The sequence below is a fragment of the Athene noctua genome, chromosome 19 (genome assembly GCF_965140245.1).
Source record: "Athene noctua chromosome 19, bAthNoc1.hap1.1, whole genome shotgun sequence".
Taxonomy (NCBI): domain Eukaryota; kingdom Metazoa; phylum Chordata; class Aves; order Strigiformes; family Strigidae; genus Athene; species Athene noctua.
The window spans coordinates 12,926,519-12,948,800 of NC_134055.1; the positions used below are offsets into that span (position 1 = coordinate 12,926,519).

A 22,282-nucleotide genomic window follows, 5' to 3' on the forward strand; every position below is an offset into this window, starting at 1 on the left:
GCAGCGATTAACCCTGGGTAAACAGAGCTGACTGCCAGCGAACCCGTGGCCGCTGGTGAGGGGGGGACAGGGTTTGCAGGGGAAATAAAAGCCAGGGCTGTCAGGCAAGTTGCAAGAGCAGGACAGCGGCAGGGATCTGAAGCTCTCATGGCCGGTGGCAGGGTGCTGCGGCCTGGCTGACAGTGTGCCATGGGCGGGATCAGCCGACGCGACTATAAATAGGGCTAACGGCGAGCTGCCCCTGCAAACCGAAAGCTGAACCTGGGAGTGCGGAGAGACAGCGTGGTTTGGGGTGGGGCGAGCGGCGCCGAGGAAGAGGTGTGGTGTGGGTGTCCTGGGCTGGGGAGCCCAAGAGCATGTGCTCAGTGCCGACACAGCACCCATAGGGCACAACCGGGACGCGGATCAACAGCGCTGGGGCAGGCTGACAAGGGGCCCTGCAGGCGTCGAGCGATGGCAAGAGCTCAAGTGGGACTCCTGGGACCCTTCCCGGAGCCTCCGGTTGGGCCATGCCCCGTCTCTGACTCGGACTCGGACTCTGAGGACGCTGCTGTGGGTGGCACAGGACCTGGTACCGGGGCACAGAGCCCCTCCCAGGTCATCCACAGCGGCCACTTCATGGTGTCATCCCCGCACAGCGACTCGTTACCCCGTCGTCGCCACCACCGCACCGAGCCCGAACCAGCTGATCCCCGGAGCATCGACCCAACCCTCACCCGGCTCTTCGAGTGCATGAGCCTGGAGTACAGGTGAGTCCAGAGCCCTCTGGCTGGCTTCTCACACCCCCCCAGCTCTTTGAAGGCCTGAGGCTGTCTAAGCCCTACAGCTCTTTCAGGAACTTGTTGCCAGCTGACATCCTCCTCTTCTCCATTGGGCTGTGTTGCACAATACGCTCAAAAACTGCCATCCTGGGAGGTTTCAGAAAGAAAGAGCTGATGCTGGGTTGTTGGCCACGGAGCCAGATGAGAAATTCCTCCTCTTTTCATGTGCAGCTTAACTCTCCTCCACCTTCCCATGACATCTGGAGTCACTGCACCCAGCTGTGCACCCTCCTGACCAGACCCTGCACACTGCAGAGCAGCAATAACCCTGCGGGCAGCCAGCACTCCGTTGGAAATCTGGCCCAGAGCAGGAGTCCTGCCTTCCCGTCCTTGACTCTCCCCGCATGTCCCAAGGTTATTCCAGGACATGCAGCAGCACCCGGGGCTGGATGGCTGCACAGGGCTTTGTCCAGGGCCTCCTGAAAACTTCCCTTCTCTCTGCAAAATCAGATGGGTGACTGCATCGTTCCCCCAACCACACAAATCACCCAAGCCCAGGATGCTAGGGACCTCCTCATCCCAATTCAGACTTTCTTGGAGGCGGTGTTAAAGTCAACGGTACCTTCTCTGTTCTTGTGACACAACGGGTTTCTGTGATGTCTGGTTCTTCATGCCAGAGTCATCATATTTTTTAACTTGTTCTTCGGTGACAACAGGAGAGCCTGCACCAAGTCTCTTAGTGCCCTGGTCCACATTCTTGGAGGCAGCTCCTGTCTTTTGCCAAGGTCCCAAGGTTTTGAGTTCTCTCAAGCATAACATCAGGGTGACTTGCTCTACAGGCATCAATGCAAAGCTGCTTGCATAGCTTTCCCAAGGTGAAAACCTGGAATGACAATGTTCGACTGATGCCACATGAAAACAAAACCTCAGTAAAACAGCCTTGAAGAGTTGCTCATTGCCTTGTTCCATGCAGGGTCTCATTCAGGTGCTGATCTCTCCGGTATGCCTTCAAGTCCTTGAGTGCGCAACACGATGGAATGTGTGGTCACTGCCAGAGCAGCTTTGCTGATGCCAGGTACTGGGACCGCGCTCCAAGGGTACCAGTTGCCACACAGCTGTGTACATTTGGCCCATCACCACGTCCCAGGCTGCGTGGTCTGCTCACAGCTCGTTTGGCACAGCTCTCTTCTGAGGTGCTGGCGAAGCGGGCGCTCTGCAGGAGCACACTGATCTTCAGCATGCAGTGACCCAGCTGAGGGTCATGCTTCCTGCTCAGGAAAGTCAACACTTGCCACACACAAGGGACACTGAGGCACTGGTGGCCTCACTCTTCTCTGCTCTCCCAGCCCCATACTTGCTGTATCCTGATCCTTGCAGATTGGGGCTGGATGAGCAGACACTGCTCCACCCCAGGGTGCCCAGGCTCTTGACTCCTGAGATGCACCACAGCCTCCATGTGCCCCTGAGCTCTAGTGCACCCCAGGCAGAGGGGAAAGGGGCAGGGTGCAAGTATCTGGGCAGGTGGAGTGGACCACCACAGCTCTATGCCAGCCAGGGCTGGCCATTACGCTGCAGACAGGGCTCCGTCACTCCAGATCTCTATCCCTTGGACTCTGAGCATGACAATGCATGCACCAGCCCCAAGCCCAGCACCATGGCAACCCATAACTGTAGTTGGAGAGTAGCCCTCAGTGAGGAGGATCCACAAAGCATTAGTTCCACTACTGATGGCCACCCCGGATGTCTCCTGGTTGCCTTGATGCAAGACTAGGTCTTGCTGAGCACCCGTGGGAGTAGTTTTTGGTCTGCTGTGGGAGCAGTTCTTGGTCTGCTGTGGAACCAGGGTAGCTGCAGGCCATGGGACCCAACCAGGGAAATGGTGACATTGGATGGTGTCCAAACTTCATGCTTGGTTCTTTTCTCTTGGAGTTCCTTCCATCCTTAGATGCTCTCCCCCTCTACCTCTCAGCTGTCATGCTCTGCAGCTTGTAACCTAAAAACAGGATGACAGGCACTGACCAGAGATGAGGCTCAGGTGAACCTGGACCTGGATGGCGCAGTGTCAGTTGGAGTGGGCAGCCAAATATCCTTCAGTCTTTGGGAGTGCATCCAGTTATGTTGTAGACTAACTCCCTAACAAAGCAGAAACCACAGAAAGGTATCAGTTGGGAGGCACCTCTGGAGATCATAGTCCAACCCCTGAGCAGGGCAGGGTTGACTCCAAAGCCAGGTCAGGTTGATCAGGGCTGTCGCTCTGATGGATGAAGACCAAGGATGGTGAGCCCACCACCTGTCCACCCTGTCCCAGGGCTGCACCACTCTCACAGGGGAGAGTGCTGTCCATGCTCCAACTCGAGTTTCCCTTGTTCCAACTTGTGTCTGTTTCCTCTTGTCCTTTCTCAGTGCATGTCTGAGAAGTGTCTGGCCCCATCTCCATAGCATCCTTTGAGTAGTTGAAGGCACCTTCTCTTCTTCAGGCTGAACAAACCCATCACTCACACCTCCTCTTTCTGTCGTGTACATTAGTCCCCAACCATCTTAACATCCTCCTCCAAGATCACTCCAGTTTGTAAACCTCCCTCTTTTATTGGAACAACCAATCTGGACACAATATCCAGACCTGGCCTTAGCAGTGCTGAGGGGAACTATCACTTCTCCTGACCTGCTGCCTGAGCTGTGACTGTTGCAGCCACCCATCCCTTGCTGTCTGGGCTCACACCGTTACACTAAGCTCTCTCCAAACAGTATCATTTTTCAATGCCTGTAGCAGAACAGCCATTTGGGTAGCTGCAATTCCTTCCCTCTCCAGCACCCCTCCATGGCACTTCACAGACATTTATGGCAGTCCTGTCTCAGCCTGAGCAATTGTCCCAAGGATCTGATGTATTATCCCACCGTGGGCTGGATCGTGCATCAACCCCTCACTGGGAGAGAAACACTCCACATCAAGGCTTACTTCTAGCAGTAACTTGTTTCCTCAGATCCCTCAGAGAAATCCAACTCCCCCTGGCCAGGGTCTTCATCCTGGTGCTGGGGGCTGGGATGAAGCAGTTCCCAGGCCCTTTGTACCCATTTTTTAGGACACTTTCAGCAGCTCTCCTGCGAAAAACTTAAAGATTGTCTTCTACTCCTTCTTCTCCTGCAACATGCTGCATTTCTTTAATCCCTTCCTTAGACTGTTGTTTCTCCTGTGGGTGGACCTCCCTGCAGAACACTTGGCCCCACCACGTTCCCCTCAGAAGCTGAGTGTGTGGAGCTGAGCTTCTTCAGGAATTGTTCATTCTTTGGCCTTATCAGGATCTCCCCACCTGCACAAGCTCTTTCTCCCCATCACTGCAGTGCGACTCCCCAGTGTCCTGCCTCGCAGAGCGGATCTCCGGGGCTCACACACCTTCCTGTGACCCACAGCAGGGAATTGCTGGGTGACTGGCCTGGGGAACTGTCCTTCTGAAGGAGGAAAAAAATGGGTGTAGATGGGAACTGAAGCCACTTGTGGTCTTATCTTGCACACATCTATCTTGGGCTTCAGAAGAAGCCTCCTGTAGTCGTTCCCAGCGTGTGATGTAGATTAATCTCCTCTTCTCCCCTGCAAATACTGAGAGGGAAGATTTAGTAGGTAGAGACATCAAACTGGTAAGTGACGTGGAGTATTAACTCTGCCCCTCTTCTAACTGAAAGCAAAGCAGGCTTCAATTACACCCTTGCATGCCTATTCCCTACTAATTCATCCTCCTGGCAATATGATAGCATGCCCTGAGGCTTTCCTAGAAGAAATGGAATTGCTGATATAGCTTTGCCATACTCTCTAATTGATTCTATAATTCACAGTGCCTTATGTTTAAGGCAGAATGAACCCCCATTATGCACACACTGAGCTGACCTCTGCCCCTTTCCTTCTCTTAGGATTAGCCCGCACTTCCTTTGCTCTCCTGGCAAATCTCTCACCTCAGCTCACTACAGTTCATCCGCATTCACCCACAGACCTGTGCACTAGCTCAGACTGGCTGTTAGTGGCTCACACCGATGTGGCCACATCCTGCCATTGCTGGGTCCATCATTTGACAAGGGCTCGGTCTTATCCAGACCTAAGACCATCTGGGCACTACCTGTGCCCTGGCTGGAAGGGAGTGGGAGGTGAGGGAAGCAGAGCTCGGTGCAGATGGCAGCCCCGGCTTCTCAGATCCCTTCGGGGCTTTGCGGTGGGTCGGGCAGCTTCTGCTATGAATTAACTGCATGATGGGCAATAGCAGGTCTGGCAAGGGGGAAAGGCTTGTGATCCATGCTGCAGTGTGGTTGTGCTGCCATTAGTGGCAGGGGCTTACGACCCTTTTCTCTGTCATTTTCTGAGAATTTGGGCCTGATCCTATCCAAGCAGTGTGCAGAGCAGCTGGGCTGGTGTGCAAGCCTGTTCCCACACTGATGCATGGTGAGGTCATACCTCCAGAGATCACCAAAATATCTAGTTGGGGAGATGTACCTTGTCTGGCTATCCAGCTTCCCAGACAACTACTTGCAGGAGGATTTAGATCACCTCCCTTCTCATCTGGGGCACTTCATGCTTACTTTGCACAGAGAAAAATGAGTGCCCGAGAGACGGAGCTGTAAGGGCAGAGGCACTCCTATCTCGGGGTAAACACACAGAGTAGGTCCCTATCTGATCCCCAGCACAAGTATATTAACATCTTTGTGACAACACTGCCCTTGAATTACCCTGGAGGCATCCGCACCTGCTGGGACAGAGCTCGCTCCCTCCAGAGGCAGCAGGACAAGCAGCCGAGCTGGCACGGCAACCTTTTTGTCAGCCCAATGCGGTAAAGAAAAAAAACTCATTTAGACAGTAAAGATTTGAAGTCAGATTTGAACACAGTCATTTTTTGCTTGGAGGCACTTTTCAGGAAACTTGTGGTTAGATTTTTATCTTTCTTTGACAGACTTTGCATCTTAAAACATAAAAATTCAGGAAAAAACCATGACTTTGGTAGCAAAATTTGTGAGAAATCGAACATGAGCTTTTAGGACTTCCAGGAAAGGCTGTCCTCTTCCAGGCAGCCTGGGGCCAAGATGTGTCCTGGCAGCTCAGGGAGCAAGGGGGCTTGGGCAGCCCCGGGGGGTATCCTGCTCCTGCTGTGCTTGGGAAGGCCAAGCTGGCTTGTACCCATCAGGGGACCCTCAGCTCAGCTGCTCCACTTCTGCTGCCACCAACTTCTCTTCATGCAGCCCTGCATCTTGCCAGATCCTTCCTCCCCCTCCTCTTGCTGTTGATGGAGAGAAAAAGGCTCATTTAGCCATGAAAACAGGTGTTACAACACTTTAAACTTCTGGACGGGCTAAATGAATCATGGAGCAAACAAGCATGCAAATCGTGGACAAAACAGAGTCTGTGCTGACACAAGCTGGGTTTGGTCCCAGTCTGAGCCCTGTTTCCATCTCACCCTATCCCACAAAGCCAGTGGTGGGATCTGTGTCCCCATTCCTCTGGCAGTGTGGGGCAGCAGGACCCCCAGCCTGTCTGGAGCATCCCAAACCTTTCTTGTGGCTCAGCATGGGTTTTCAATCCATCTCCTTGGGGAGATAACTTCAGGGAGGGGTGGGGACATTTTCAAGGCAAACTCGGTGGTAAAAATCAGCCTGACAAACCCCAAAACTGAGAGGATCATTAATGGGGAAATAAGGCAGTTAGTGGCAAAGCCCAAAGGCATCTCTCCTCTGCCTCCAGGTCCCACGGCAGCTCTGTGGCCACAGCCCCACCATCTTCATGCGTGGCCCAGGTGCCATCTGCAGCTCTGGGGCTGCAGGCTGCAGGCTCGGGCTGCTCCCTGGGGCTGGCTGTCAGGGGGGTGGCGGTGGTGACAAGTGTGGCCAGGTAGCCTTGACCGGCAGGATCTGGCTACACTCCCAGGAAACCCATCCCTTCCATTGGCTCCTCTGCTTGTCACCCCCACGCTGTTTGCCTTGTGCCGCTGGAGAAGGTTCAAAATCCTGGTGATAGCAGGGTGGCCAGTGCGTAGTCAAGTCCTTAACTCTCTGCAGGCTGGAGCCACGGGGACATGGGTCAGGCTAGATCTCCCTGGGGAGACGGTCCCCATCCACCCCTGCAGGTGGGAGCATCCGCTCCCGGGCAGGTCCCTGCAGAGGCTCTGGAGCCGGAGGGGTCCCCGATCCTTCACGGCGAGATGGGACAGCAGCTCTCTCCTCTCCCCTCTGCCCCAGCACGCTCCCCCTGGCCACAGAGGGGTGCAGGGCCAGCACAGGGCTCTCCCTGCCTGCACTGCTGCCTGTTCATGCTGCCTGGCTCTAACATCGAGGACAGCACCCTGTCTGCACCCAGCCACCTGCCCCTGGGCTGCACAGAGCGGCCAGCCCAGCCCGTACAGCCACGGAGGGGGGAGCCCCTCGTGCCGTGCTGTGCCGTGCAGCGGGAGGCAGGTGAATGCAGAATCAGTCAGACTTTGTTCAAGGGTGCTCGAGGGTTTCACAAGCTTGAATGAACAAGCACTTCTTAGTGCACTTGGCTTCTTAGAGCATTACCGGGTGCTGCTCTCATCCCCAGCAGCTCCCCGGGGACATGGCCCCATGGCACCCTGGGGTGAGCCCAAAGAGATGCTGGCAATGGAGGGATACAGCACCCCTACACCCAGCCCAGACTCTACCTTTCCTCTTCCCTGCATGTGCTGAGGATAAGTGGGACCCAAAGCAGCACTGAGATCTTCAAGGGACAAAATCTTGCCTGGGGAGGGATGTGGGCTTCCCAGGGAGGATGTCATGCAGCCTCCAGCCCATTCTCAAAGGGCCCCTCTGTGCCCTGAGGCCATGACCTGGTGGGAGGGAGAGCTGGGGCAGCTACTGAGCTCACAGGGAGAGGTGAGAAGGACCACAAGGTAAGGCAGAGGGACATCAGCCTCCCCCACAGAGCTCCTGGGGCGGTGGGACCCTCAGCTGGAAGGAAACAAGGCAACTAGTGAGATGAGGCTGCCTGCACTGCAGGCCCCGTTAGGGACATCACCACCACCGCTATGAGCATGGCTGCCTCTGGGAGCTGGGAAATGGGAAGGGGGGAGCCCAGCTTGGGCTGGGGACTGGGGTGAGTGGTGGGGGTTTTCAGGGATGGGTGTGGAGAAGAGCCCAGGCCAGAGCTGGTCCTCCCCTCTGCCCATCTTGGGGCACAGGCAAGTGTCCCTTAATGTCCTTAACATCTGCAGCTTGCTGCCTGCTCTTCCCAGACCCACACAGATGGCTGCCCCTGCCTGCCCCGCTGCCTGTGCCTGCCCCCAGCTGAAGGTAGCGTTGCCAAGCCTTGTCTGGCATTAAAAGGAGGGTCAGAAATAGCTGCCCAAGTGCTGTGATGAGGCAAGAACCACAACAACACATGTCCCTGGGCGTCTTGCCTGGGCGGGAGACTTCCCGTCCCCTGGGGCCAGGATGCAGCTGTCCCACTCGGGGCCAGCGCAGTCCGTGTGCTGTGCTTTAAGCTCAGGGGCTCAAGAAGCCTCAAGTGGGTCTGTGAGGCTCACAGTTTCGGTCTGTGTTGCTCTCAGGGTGAACAGGAGCTCAGTGTGCTCCTGTGGGTGATCCTGTAGGTGCCTGGCAAGTAGCCTGCTGAGGAGCCAAATGGCTCTGCCTGCTCCAGACTTGCCACCACCAGGCTGATGGCCCCGGGCATCTCTCAAGGCATGGCCCCCTTGGGAGACCCCAGATAGAGAGGGCTCTGGGATGGTTCTCTTCAGTCTCTCCTTTGCTTGGTGTTTTAGTGGGAAGCTGGTGTCTCCAAAGTGGAAGAATTTCAAGGGGCTGCGGCTGCTTTGTCGGGATAAAATTCGTCTCAACAACGCTATATGGAGAGCGTGGTACATCCAGTGTAAGTATGGGGCCAGACCCTGCTCCATCTGCTGAGTGCCGGGCAATGCCAGGTGGGATGGGGCTGGCACTGGGGCAGTGATGTACAGATGCATGAGCACCCTCCCTTGCCCAGGGATGGAGCCATGGGTAAAGCCAGCTGTGTTTTCCCCTGTGCAGCTGTGGAGCGGAGGAAGAACCCTGTGTGTGGCTTCATCACCCCGCTGGAGGGGTCAGAGGCTGATGAGCACCGAAAACCAGAGGTAGGGCATGATCCCTCACAAGTCTCTGGGCCAGAAGGAGGTCTGGGTGGCACAAGTGGGAGCTGGGGAGATGCAGGGGGCAGAGCTCGTTGTATTTCATAGATTTGCTGGGAAAGGTGTTTCTGACATGGCACAAGAAAACCAGCCCTGGCTGCAGAGGGCTGGGGCTGGGGGCCTCAGCCGTGACCCTCTGTCCTGCTCCCCCAGGCTGTTGTGCTGGAGGGAAACTACTGGAAACGCCGTATCGAGGTGGTGATGAGGGAGTACCACAAGTGGAGGATCTACTACAAGAAGCGGGTGAGTGGTTCTGCCCATGATGTTCCCCATCCTGTGATGGTGCCAGCGGTGGGACAAAACATCATCATGCCAACGTGGAGCCATGGATGACCAGGACCAGGCAGGCTCTTGACAGCATGGGAGGGATACTGGCTGCCCCCATGGTGCCAGTGGGGGGGAGCTCAGCGGGGACCCCATCCCCAGCTGCCCGCAGTGCTGCAGTGTGCTCCAGCAGCTCGACCTGGGCTGACTGTGGCCTTGCCTGGTGCCTGATCTGGGGCTGAGTTTGCAGCACACCCACAGCACATATACTGGGGTGGGTCAAGGAGGGCCCCAGCTCACCCACAGCTCTGGCTGGGCTGAGATCTTCTGTCCACGTCTCAGCCCAGCACCACGTGCTGTCAGGCAGGCCGGGTGGCTCCGCATCACTCTGGGTGCCTGGTCTTGGGCTTGTTGGCACCACAACCTTGGCCGCTTGCTGCACGGGGTGGAGCATGGTCCAGCCGTCTAGTCAGCCACTTGTTTGGGACCAGCAAAGGCTGGGGGTGCCACAGACAGGCAGGGTGCTGGCAGCCTCACACCACCACACAGTGCCAGTCCCACCACAGCGGTGGCTCATCAGCCCAGACACTGTAGAGTAAAGGCAGGTGTGAACTTGTGGTGGTCACACTGAGCCCCACAGGAATGCCCCTGCCCTCCTCTGCCCTGCCCCTGGCTCTGCCCCACACTGTGCCCACCCTGGCTCGGGGGTGACATAGCCTGTCTTCTCCTTCCAGCTCCGAAAGTCCACCCGGGAGGGAGAGCTCTCCAGTCCAAAGCGGGTGAGTCTGCTGGGGAAGGGTGGGGAGGGTGGAAAAGGGTGATACAATGCAGACCCCTGCACTGGGCAGCTTGGGAGAAGGGCAGATGAAAGCCCCAGGGAGTGACGAGCCCAATGGGATGAGATGCCAAGTGCTTGGGATGCCAGATTCACCCTCTGAAAACACCAACGTGCCAGGTGTGAAGCTTTGATGTGTTAAATGCTGCAGGGAGAGCGGCTAGGGAGCCAAGCATGGACCCTACCCATCAGAGGTGCCCGTGTGGCTCCTTTGCTCCATCTCATGCAGGATGAGGATGTCTGGAGGCCAACGGAGAAATGGTGCAACCAGCTGTTCTGCAACGTGGTGCCCATGCTGCTTGGGGATGAGGAAGAGGAGCCAGGGGGTAGGCAGCACTTCGACTTGGATACCTTCCTCTCAGACATCTCTGACACCCTCTTCACCATGACACAGATGCCCAGCACCCACCAGGCACTTCCTGAAGATGGTAGGTGCCCCAGACCATGCTCTAGCAGGATGTGGAAGAGGAGGTCCAGGTGGGCAGCACACATCATAGCACCTTTCTGCCTCTTGGCTTAGCCCCTGGGAGCTGCCACCTGTGTCCCTTGGGCAGACAGGATCCCCTGCATCCCTCCTGCTGGGACAGGAGGAGGAGATGCTCCCACCCTTCTCAACAGTCTTCATTTGGGCAGGCTGGGAGCATCCCCTCCTCTGCTGGCTCCCTGTGGCCCAGCCTGGGCTGTCCCAGTTGGGATGGGTTGAGCTGCCCAGGGAGCACTAGACCCGTGAGGGACCTTGTACCAGAGCCCAGCACAGGGCTGCCATCCCTGGGTAACCAGTGGGTCGGTCCTGCCTTCCATGGCCACTGCTTGCTGTCCCTGACTGGCCAGGTCCCTGAAGCTCCTGCAGCACTAGGCAGGTCCTCTGCCTAGGATCAGCCTTTCCCTGGGGTTCTTGGGCACTGGATGAGGTCCCAGTGGTGCTGGTGGGTAGGAGGATGGGGACGGGACCGCCCTGGGTCTCCACAGGGTGGGCACCCACCTCCCTGCCCATGCACAGCTGGAAGGCAAGGTGCAGTGACACAGGGTGGCTGAAGAGCCATGGAGGGGTGGCAGCTGGGCAGGTGTGAGGGCAGTGGTGGGAGGAGCCCCAAAGTGGAGTCTTGGGGGTGCAGTGGCTGGGCCCCGATGTCACAGCTCTGCCCTCTTCCAGCGTATGTTGGGAATGCTGACATGATACAGCCGGACTTGGCATCCCTGCAGCCCAGCCTGGACGATATGGAGATCTCGGGTAAGAGCCAGCCTGGATGCAGTACCACATCCCACACAGCCCAGCGTGCTCTGTGCCCCATGGCAGCCCAAAATCGGGGGATCAGAGGGTTGGCCAGGCAGCAGCAGGAGCTGCTGGCGCAGCCAGAAAGCACCGGACACCCACTGGCACAGAAAAGACAGCATGAATGGGCCGGGGGCTGCAGTAGGCTGCGGGGCAGGGGCTTGGCATGCCTGCCTGCACCTGGGTCAGAGCCACGGCAGGTCAGGAGGGGCCTGGCCAGGAGGGGTTTTCTAGAAACAGAGGGTTTTTCCAGAAGTGCCAAACCACCTGATTTTACCTGCACACAGAGGAAGGAAAATTATCCCCCACAAGAAAGAGGAAACCTCTAGAGGTTCTGTGCTGCTGTATCCCCCTTCTCACCCCGCTCTCCAGACATCCCCAGGCTGAGCAGCTGGGGGGGCTGGTTCAGAGCTGGGAGCCTGTGTCGGGCTGTGCTACGTCCCCTGGGACAAGTCACTGTCCCTGCCAGGCTGGCCCAGAGATAAACCTGGCACTGGTGTCCAGATGGGTCAAGGGGGCTGCCAAGGGGGACGCAGGCAATGGCCGCCTCCTCCCCTGGGGCTGCCACCAGCACTGCCATGCAGGCTCCGAGCCAGGAGTGTCCGTGAGCCCCGTGGAGTCAGCCAGGACATGTCCTGGTCCCAGCTGTGCAGTGCGGGGTCCCCATATGCCAGGGCAAGGCACCGCTGGTGCACGCTGCTCTGGGGACCCGCTCTGCCCTCGAACGTGCCGGAGCTGGTGGCCTGGGCACACTTGGAAGGGTGTGGGCTGGTGGCTGCAGCCCTCCCAGGTAGCTGGTGGCTTTGGGCAGCGTCAGCATCTCTAGACCCCTTTGTGCCTCTGTGGGCACCCAGCAAGCTCCAGGACTGGTCTCCATTTCCTTCAGCGGGAGGAAATGAGGGTGCTTGCACCATACGGCTGCGGGATGATGCAAGAGCAGATGCTGGCAGGGAGGATGCTGGGGCACTGTGATGTGCCAGGGCAGGCGGTGGGATGCCCCGGGTAGGGATGGGGTGGGAATGCTTTTGCCAGCGCTCCTCAGCTCTTTCCTTCCAGTGTTCCCATTAGGATGAGTCATGCTGGGGAAGAGGGTCTGTCCTGTCCCCAGGTGCCCCATCGGTTGCTGGGACAGCTCCAAATGGGCCAAACTGACACTTGACCCTGAGAGGTCCTGCATGGTGCTGGAAAGCTGACCGACCCCTTTCAAGCAGCCTCTCGCTGCACCCCTGTCACAGCAGCAACCCCAGCACCAAGCTCTGTGGGCCCAGTGGCTGTTCGTGCTGCCGGGGTGGCATGGCCGCGTGCTCAGCAGGAGATAGCGAGGGGCACATCGGTGCCCATCTGAACCAATATATCTCTATGAGCAGCCAAGTTGCCTTTATTTTCCTGGGGAAAAGGCATTTTGCTCCGGGTTGCTGCCTGGGAATGGAATGGGCCTTACTGCAAGCCACTCCATTGCAGAAAATTATCCCCTCCTGTTCTGCACATGCCCAGCGGGAAGTGCTGAGGCTGGGGAGGGTCCCGAGCGCAGCTGGGGTGAGGGACAGCACCCCGGGTGGGGCTTGTCTGCCCAGGCACAGGCTGGAGAGAGGCTTCTATGCCCCGGGCAGGGCAGCACCCCTCGGGGAGCTCGGAGACTCATGGGTGGGAGTTTTGTCCCTGGCATTTCCAGGGATGTTGGGCAGAGCAGCTCGCCTCCATGACGAGAGGTTACAGTCCTGTAACAGCCGAGCGCTGCGTGTGAGCGATGTGCGCGCTGGCAGGACACGGGCGTGCGCTGGGCGGCAAGGGTGTGCGGGGCAGAGGTGTAGGAGCGGGGAGGTGTGCGCACGCTGTGCGGTGGACAGTACCGGGGTGTGTGACCATGGAGAGGGCTGGGGAGAGGAGGGGGGGGGTGAATGTTGGGTGCAGGGTGCCAACCAATCCAATTGTCCCCAAGGCCACTTTTCCAGCAGGGCAATCGACGGCTCTTTGTGGCTTGGGAGTGGGGATCCCCCAGCAGCCTTGTGCAGAGCATGGCAGTGCAAGCGTGCAGGGTGGCACCACGACGGTGGGTGCAGGGCTCCCGCAGGGTCACAGGGCTGTCAGCGTGTCTGGTGGCTGTGGCAGAGCTCAGAGCCTGTCAGTCAGCGCATGCAAACCAGTCTGGAAATGAGGAAGCACCTCGTCTCCGCAGTGGGTGCTGGAGCACGGTGTGGGGTGGATGGAGAAGTCCCGATGGCAGAGTCGAGGGAGCAGCCCAGCCCCGTGCCCTGCTGGCACCACACTCCAGGTAGGACCCGTGCTGGGCAGCGGGGCAGCGGGGGCTGGGCTGGCCATCCCATGGCGTGGCATTGCCCCGCCATGCTGCAGGGCTCTCCCAGAGCCTGGGGCCAGTGCTGGAGGGTCCTTGGTTTGGAAACAGGCTCTGTAGCCCCAGTCCTGCTGGAGAGCAGCCCCAGGTTTGGACAGGATGCCGGAGGTGTGGTGTGCTGACCGCATGGGCTCTTCTCCCACGAGCAGCGACGTGCCCTGGTCATGCTGCACTGCCTGGGAGCAGGTCAGGGTGATGAGACAGTGGAGAGGAGTGTGGGCAAGAGCTGGGGGTGGGGAAGGGGCCTGAGAAGGGGAGAACAGGGCTCTCAGGGGCTGCCAGCCACTGTCCATCCCTGCATCACAGCGAGAGGCACAAGAGGAATCGAATCTGCAGAGCTGGGCACCAGAAATGCCTATAAATACCCACAGAGCTTCAGCGCTGGTCACAGGGGCCAGCCTGGTGTGGGCACAGTGGGGACCTGGGGGCAGCGTGGAGCTGGGTTCTGCACCCTGGGGAGCTGAGACCCTGCCTGGCAGCACCGTGGCCCGCACTGAGTGCCGGCCTGTGGAGGGGCAGGGGTGGCTCCGCTGCACTCCCGGGCATTCACTGTGTCCTTCGCAGGGGGAAGGGGCAGTCCAAGGGCTCAGAGGGGCAGCGCAGTGCTGGCACTGCTCCATCTCACACCAGTGTTCCCGTCGCTGGCAGCACATGGCACTGCCAGAATTGTCACCATGCTCAGCCCCATGGCATCCTGCTCTGCCAGCGCGTTTGCTCCTCTGGTGCAGACTCAAGGGGTCTCAGGCCATTGCAGGTCCCAGACAGGGCACCCCAGGTGCTGGAGCCCGTGCCACAGCCTGGAGGGAAAGCAGAGTCCTCGCAGCCCTGCTAGTGCGGGGGCATGGCTGCCCACACTGGGTAGGCAGAGCCAGTACATGGGCTTGGCTGGGCTCTGCCAGTGGCAGCACGGGGCTGGAGGCAGCGACACTCATGCTAGCCAAGGGGTTGGGAGTGTGGCTGCTTGGGCACAGAGCCTGTGCTGGGGGCTGCAGGGCAGCTGTCTGCAAACCCAGTCAGCGCTCCTGCTCCATCCTACAGAACGTCATCCAGCAGCCCCGTCCCCACCCCACAGTCATCCTCTTGAGGGAAAACCCTCCCAGTGGTGATGTCCAAGCCAGCGCTGGCACAGGCAGCAGCAGCGGCAGCACCGAGCTGACACATGCATGGGGCTGATGTGCCCGGGGAGCTCATTTCAGCACAGAGGCAGCTGCCCAAGTGTCAGGCCAGCTCTTCACGCCGCGGCGTCTGGGCCTGCGGAAGGAGCTGGGTTGTGGGAAGGGGAGAGGAAGGGAGAGAGAGTCGTGGCAAGGTCACAGGGCTTGGCTTCGGGAAGGCCATGGGATGTGGTTAGCCGCAGGCTGCACGCACGGCTGCACCAGGGTGAGGAGGCGAGCACCCTCCACAACTCCAGGGAACCATCCCCCACAGCTTGGGGATGCTGTGACTCGCTCCTCCAAGCCCCCCTGCGCTGTGACTGCCCCACAGCCTGGGGCTGGCTCAGGAGCCACACACCTGCCTGGAAGCTGCCCTGGCATGGGAGCATGCAGCACCCAGCTGGGTTTCGTGGACAGAGACAGGGTCCCCACCCTTGGGTGGCATCCCGGGCGGGTTTTCCTGTCCCCATGCATGTGGCAAGGCTGGCCCCAGGCGCGTGGGCTGCGTCTTCCCTCCATACTCCAGCGTTTCACAACCCAAGTGCCAAATTTGCTGGCGCAGCTGAGCACTGCCCCGGTCCTGCAAGGTGAAGGTGGGACTGGCAAGTCCCCAGCAGTGCTGGTAACAGGGTACAGCTCCACCCAGCATGCCCCGGGGACTGTCACCCCTCTCTTGGAAGGTCCTCTCATGCCCATCACTCTGTCTCCACTTGACCCTGCAGATATCTTCACCAGCCACCGACCACCATCATCGCAGACACAACTGGGCTACCAGGAGCCACCCTGCTTTGTGCCCATGGCTGAGCCCCTGTTCGGTGGCGAGGGGTCCCTGATGGGTGCTCGGGGGCTGCCTGTAAGCCCCGAGCCCCCACTTGCACCCAGCACCCTCCTCCAGGTGAGCAGGATCCCGGTCTGTGGCCCACGGCTGCCGGTACTCGAGTGACCCCCCATGACCCTCCCGTGTCTCCCACAGCCCGGCGGTGCCTCCCAGCTTGGCCTCCATGGTGCCTTCCTGGGCCCTGAGCTTCCCCCGGCCCCCATGCCCCCCGAGGTCCCTGCCGCAGCACCCGGTGGCCTCAGCCCCCAGCTTCGACACAAGCCCCTGCTGCAGTATGGCCTCCCTGGCAAGTGCCTCAGCCTGGAGCCACCAGGACCCCACTTTTCCCCCGCCAGCCCATCCCCTGGGGCACCACTGCTAGGCCAGGACCCCCCATTCTCCCTCACCTTGGCCCCCCACTCCAAGTTCCCCTACGCCAGCTCGTCCGGCCCCCCACTTCTCACCCACTCCACCTCCCCGCTCCTGGCACCCTGCTTCGCCCCCCATGCCCCAGGGCCGGGCTATGCCCCAGACATGGTGCCCCCGGGGTACCCCGGCCCGGCTGCCCCCCAGCTCCTGCCGCCCGCCCTGCTGGGCAACCCCAGGTTTGCCCCCCGCAAGGGGCTGCCCCAGGGTGGGGGCGGGCGGCCGAAAGCGAAGTCTGGCAGCACCAAGGCGAAGAGGCTGCCGGGACCCCCCGCGCCACCCCACCTGGCTGTGCCCAGCCCCTGCCTGAGCCAGTTGCTGACCACAGGTAATGGGGCCTGGGGGCTGCAGGGGGACACAGGGGCGAGCTGGTGGGGGGGGATGCTATGGGGGAGGTCGGAGGGGGCACCTTGCTTTCTCCCCGGGTTTGGAATGCTGGGGGTGCTGGGCAGGGTGTGTGGCTGTCCCCACCATGGGGCACCCAGGGATGAAGCCATGCCCAGGGGAGCCCTCCCTGGTTCCAGCAGCCCTGGGAGGGAGACGGGACCCAGCTGGCCCCAGGGATTGGTCTCTGTGTCCCCAGTCTGGTGTCCGTGGCCTTGTTGGTGCGGTGAGCTGAGGGGTCACTGGTGTTCTGCCTGACCCACTGCCCGTGCATGCGATGGGACAGACCCCACAGAGCCTGAGCCCTGTGCTTTCCTGGGGAGGCACTGGGGGTCCCTGCCTGCACCAAGGCTCCCAAGAACATCATCGCTGTGGAGAGCAAAGGCACCTCTCTCCAGGGGCTGCTTCACCCTTCCCTGGGGCAGACAGGCAGGGAAGGGGATGCAGCCACAGCGGTGCTGGGGGCTGGTTGTCCTGTGGGGCAGGAAAGGTCACCCGAGCCCCAGCACCCTCACACAGCAGTGCCCTTCTGCTGCCCGCCCTCTTGCAGCCAAGCAGGAGCCGGCCTTGGATGTCCCACACCTGATGGATGCAGGACTCATGCCCGCATCCCCTGTCTCCCCGGTAAGCACTCGCGTACCCCCCAGGCTGGGAATTGCTCCCCCAGATCAGAAATTGCCCTCTCCTCATTGCTGGGGCAGGTGGGGGAGGGCAGGGGAGATGAGGCTCTATGGGGTCGCCCTTTGCAACATGGGGCTGGGCAGGCACAGGGCGAAGGAGGGGGCATGTGGCCAGGTTGCCGGGGAGCCAGGAGTCACCTGTGTGTTTTCTCCCAAGAGAACTTGCCGGGCCCCCACTTGCAGGGCCCCTTTCCTGGCGATACTGCCCTGGGGTGATGGGGCTGAGGCTCCCCCTGCCCATGGTGGGACAGGGCTGCACGTTCCCCTTCCCAGTCCCCTCATGGGTGTTTGGCTGTCAGCGTCCAGGTACCAGCCAACTAAGGGGGAAGGTCTGGTCCCCGATGTGCATGGGGTGCTGGCCCCCAACCTCTCGCTTCCCTCTGCCTTCTCCCAGCAGCAGAGTTCTGTCCCCAAAGTCCCTGCCACGTTCCTCTCCAGAATGGCCCAGCTGAGCTCAGCACTGTCTCCTGGCTCCAGCCCTTCCCAAGCAGTGCCGGTGCCACTGTCAGGCACCCAGCCAGGCTCACTGCTCGTCCCCAAGGCGGAGCGGCTGTCCCCCACGTCAGCTTGTGGTAAGTCTAGGGCATCCCAAGAAGCTCCACAGGACACCGCGTTTCCTTCAGGGAGCTGGGACCAAACACTGTGGGGTGTTTCATTCCAGCTTCAATCCCAGCTATTCACATTTACCAGAAGCATGGGTGATTTCTTTCTGTGGGGGAGGGCACAGCCCCTTCACCTGCCTCCTTCTATGGGGGCAAAAGCAGAAACAGGAAAAGACAAAAAGGAGCAAAATGTCGGACTGTGGTTTTGAAAACCCAGAGCTTGGTTTTTGAGCAGGAAGCACCCTGCTTTCACCCACAGAAACCAGAGCGGTGGCTGGAAGCCAGGCTCTGATGTTCCCAGTTTCAGTTTGGTGCTGAACACTGCAGCCTTGCTGCCTTCAGGATTCTCTCCTGGCAATTCACACCTCAAGATATGCTGGGAATTTAGAATGTCATGTCCCAGATGTTCCCATTGCTGAACAGTTGTAAAATGAGTGGGATCTGGGATAAGACCAAGCAATAAGATGTGGGCAGAGTCTGGAGCAGAACATCGCACAGAGCATCCCTGTCAGCTGAGCGGGGTGGCTGCCCTGGGGCCGAGGTAGTGCTGCGGGCTGCTCCTCTCTGCCCATCCCAGCATGGGACCCTGGTGTCAGCCCATCGTGAGGGGCTGCTGCTGCCCCTCTCCCCAGAACATCACCTTTCCTTTTTCAGGCAGCGAGTGGCCCAAGCCTGGCCAGGCTTCCCCAGGACCCACTGTAAGGCTGGGTGCTGGCATCTCTCTGCACCACCCCATGTCCCATCGGGGCAGGCCTGAGTCCAGCAAGGTACAGCAGGAGAAGTGCTGCTTTTACTATGGGGGCACCATCTCCATATGCATCCCCCTTCCCTGCTGCCCCCCAAACTTACCCCTCCCTGTCACTGCGAGCTTTGGGCAAGCCTGTTCCCGATGGGGCTGGTGGCCCAGGGCTGTCTCCGCTGCCAGGAGGTGCCTGATGGCACTTACCCGCAGATGGAGAGCCGCCGCATCACGCACATCTCCGCTGAGCAGAAGAGACGCTTCAACATCAAGCTGGGCTTCGACACGCTGCACAGCCTGGTGAGCACGCTGAGCGCCCAGCCCAGCATCAAGGTGAGCGCCCAGGGCTGTGAGGACAGGCCAGCCCTGGGCACGCAGGGACACAGCGTGTCACCTGGGGACACTGCGCCCCTGGTCTACCCCAGCCCGGGGGGCAGGAGGCTGCGGGTCCACGCCGGCACGTGGAGACCCACGCGGTGCCAGGGCAGTCTGGGCTCTGGAGCCTGTGGCAGAAGCTGCCAAGGCTCGGCAGCAGGGAACAGGGCACCTGGCACTGCTGCACAAAGCGCTGGGTGCCCTGTGCCCTGCCCACCCCAGGGGCTCCCTTCGCTGTCTCACCCTGTGGCCCTGCAGGTCAGCAAGGCCACCACCTTGCAAAAGACAGCCGAGTACATCTGCAAGCTGCAGCAGGAGCGGGCAGCCCTGCAGGATGAGGCGCAGAGGCTGCGGGAGCAGATCGAGGAGCTCAATGGCTCCATCAAGTAAGGGGGGGACATGGCTGGGGAAGGTGGGAGGGAGCCGCTGCCTGCGGCTGGGTAGCCCCACAGGGCAAGCAGCAGCGGCAGGACACAGCAGGTCCCTGAGCACCTCCCAGGACCTGCGTTTGACTCTGTCCCTCCTCCAACCCTGTTTGGGGGAGGGATGATGCTCCAAAGGCAGAGCTGTGTGGGACCAGAGCGCTGGGGCCATGCGCCACAGCTGCCAGGGAGGGGGACATTGCCTGCCCACCCTCGCTGAGAGCTGAGGTCCTGCCAGAGCCTCTGCCACAGGGCAGCCCCCATGTCTCCCAGTGTCCCGATCCCACAGCACTGCTTGTGCCCCACAGCCTGTGCCAGGAGCAGCTGCCAGCCACAGGGGTGCCCATCACGCGCCAGCGCTTTGACCAGATGCGTAGCATGTTTGACGAGTATGTCCGCTCCTCCACGCTGCAGAACTGGAAGTTCTGGATCGTATCCTTTGGGGCCGGTGCCTGCTGCTTGCTCTGACCTCTCCACCAAACTTCAGGTCCTCTGGTTCACCTCCTGGATCTGTGGGACCTCTGGGGACTACGGTGAGATGTTTCCCAGCCAAAGGCACATGGTGGGAACATGCCGAGAGACGGTGGTTAGGAGGAAGGTTCTGTTACAAGAGAGCAAATGGAGTAGGAGTAAATGATCGGTCCTTGGGGAGAAGGAAAGTCACTACGAAATTAAGCTTATGCATGGTGACATGGGCTCTCAGAGGCAGCAGCCATCAACTAGGGATTAGGAAAGGTCCAGACACAAAGCTGGGGACATGATGGTTTGGTCTCGGTGGCCCTGTGGCACATCCTGGAAACCCAGGTGTGCCCATGTCTGGGACACAAGTCTGGGGTCCACACAGTGGAGAGGATGGAGGGCACCAAGGGCCAGGGAACAGATGGCCAAAGAGCTGGACCTGCTTCTCTGTGAGCAGGGATTAGACACACTGGGGCCATTAAGCCTGCAGATACTGTGAAGTCTACAAAATCCCAAGTGGCAGCGGGATAGACAGGCATTGCTGCCCACAGTTTGCTCCAGTGCGGGCAGTCCGGGCAAGGCAGAAGTGGCTCCTGATGCAGAGCTGGTGAGCACTGGTGAGCTCCCTCCACAGGACACTGAGTATACTAAAGGTGACGCAGGCTGCAGGACTTGCTTGTGGTGGAGATATCTGCTGTGGATTCCTACACACACAGAATCACCAGTCCCCAGCAGTCCCTCTGCAGGCTGGGAGCACCAGGGGAGCGCACTGGACACACACTGGTGGTGCCTTGTTCCTGAGCACTTCAGAGGTGCTAGCTGGCTCCTTGATCTGCTCTGGAAGAGTTGTCTTGTGTCTAATTAACCATTTCTGGCAGCCCCAGTTTTGACAGGGGTTACACAGCTCTCCCACTGCCTGCCCTGGCTGACACTCAGGTATCCATTGCCCCAGCAGTGTGGGCTGGTGCCCAGCATGGTGCTGCGCTGAGGAAGGCACCCAGCAGACCTGCTCCACAGCCGGGCAGGGAGGTTTGTCCTGCTGCATGTAGAAGGGTGCTGCCCACACCTAGCGGGTGGGAGACCATGGTCTTGGCAAGGCTGGTCCTTAACTCCCCTGCTCCCATCAGTTCAGTATCATCATCCGGCCCCTCTTTGAGTCTTTCAACGGCATGGTCTCCACGGCCAGCATGGAAAGCCTCACCCAGACATCTCTTGCCTGGCTGGACCAGCACTGCTCCCTCCCAGCACTTCGGCCAAGTAGGTGGCCCTGCGCCCACACACAGCACCCTGGAGAAGCTGGGCCTGCTGGAAAAGCAGAGGGGAGAAGGACGGGGACATGCTGGAGGGTGGTGGGGCTGGTGCTGCACCACTTCTACCGCATGGGAGGGAAGCACCCGCAGGATGTCCTGGGCTGTGTGCTTGGTGCTTTTCCGAGTTCCTTTGACACCCGCGCTCCAGCTGAGCTGGCTGCTGCTGCCCTGTCCTGAGTCCCGTGTCCTGCCTGGGCAGGGCTCAGCCCTCCCAAGCCCCACAGGGTGGGTTTCCCTTCATCCTTTTTACTGAAGGCTGTGGCCAGGAGGTGTCACACTGTTCCAGGGGCTGGAGCCGGGATGGAAAGCACTGTGTCTCCCAGGAGGGGTAACCCCAAGGCATTGGGGTCACCTGACATGTCCCCCATCTCCCTGCAGCCGTCCTGAGCTCTCTCCGGCAGCTGAGCATTTCCACATCCATCTTGAGCGACCCAGCCTGCGTCCCTGAGCAGGCCACTCAGGCGGTGGCAGGGATGGGCCACGGTGGCAGCTCCTCTTAGCTGCCCCCCCAAGGGCTCTCCCAGCCTTGCCGAGACTCTGGGTGCTGCCAGAAGAGCGTCCGCCAAGGCCAGCGAGGAGCTGGCGGTGGGGCCGCCGCAGTCAGGCCAGCCGAGTGAGGGGCAGTGCTGCCGGGCCGTGGGGATCCCTCTCCCACAGGCACTGCCTCAGGGTGGGGGCCACTGCCTGCCCCTAGCCCTGCACCCCGGGGCCTGCCAGACCCCAGAGTGGCTGGCACAGCCCAGGGCCCTGTCGGCCCTCGACCAGGAGGCCTCGGCGTGGGGAGCTGCTGGACGATGAAGCCAGGCCCTGCCGCCTGATAAAGGACTCGCTCTGCCCACAGGCCCCTGTGTGGTTCTTCCTGCCTCGGGTCTGCTCCCAGACAGCGCCGAGGGAAGGTGCAGGGGCAGGGCTGGGCAGGAGCCATGCGGGTGAAGGCAGCGGCGGGCAGGGTGGGGGCACGGTGGGGACAGGAGAGGGAGGGCAGGGTGAGGGTGTGGGCAGGGGAGTGCGGGCAGGGGCGGGCAGAGGCGGGCAGGGTGCGGGCAGGGCCGGGCAGGGGAGTGAGGGCAGGGCCGGGCAGGGGCGGGCAGGGGAGTGAGGGCAGGGGCGGGCAGGGACGGGCAGGGGAGTGAGGGCAGGGGCGGGCAGGGACGGGTAGGGACGGGCAGAGGAGTGAGGGCAGGGGCGGGCAGGGTGCGGGCAGGGACGGGCAGGGGAGTGAGGGCAGGGGGCGGGCAGGGACGGGCAGAGTGCGGGCAGGCCCGGAGCGGGGCAGTA

At 60.3% G+C, this 22,282-nt stretch overlaps 1 protein-coding gene across 1 annotated transcript; it reads left to right on the top strand.

Moving 5' to 3' along the window:
• The first annotated feature begins 431 nt into the window (after positions 1 to 431).
• On the top strand, positions 432 to 21,787 carry MLXIPL (MLX interacting protein like). Its single transcript, XM_074922856.1, is given in 16 exon segments — positions 432 to 749; positions 8,510 to 8,616; positions 8,775 to 8,857; positions 9,065 to 9,154; positions 9,910 to 9,954; positions 10,240 to 10,438; positions 11,164 to 11,241; positions 15,513 to 16,361; positions 16,968 to 17,041; positions 17,495 to 17,669; positions 18,354 to 18,466; positions 18,652 to 18,771; positions 19,072 to 19,199; positions 19,544 to 19,667; positions 20,822 to 20,951; positions 21,383 to 21,787. Coding segments are annotated over 16 exon segments (2,733 nt in total). The 5' UTR covers positions 432 to 453; the 3' UTR covers positions 21,505 to 21,787.
• Positions 21,788 to 22,282: the final 495 nt, after the last annotated feature.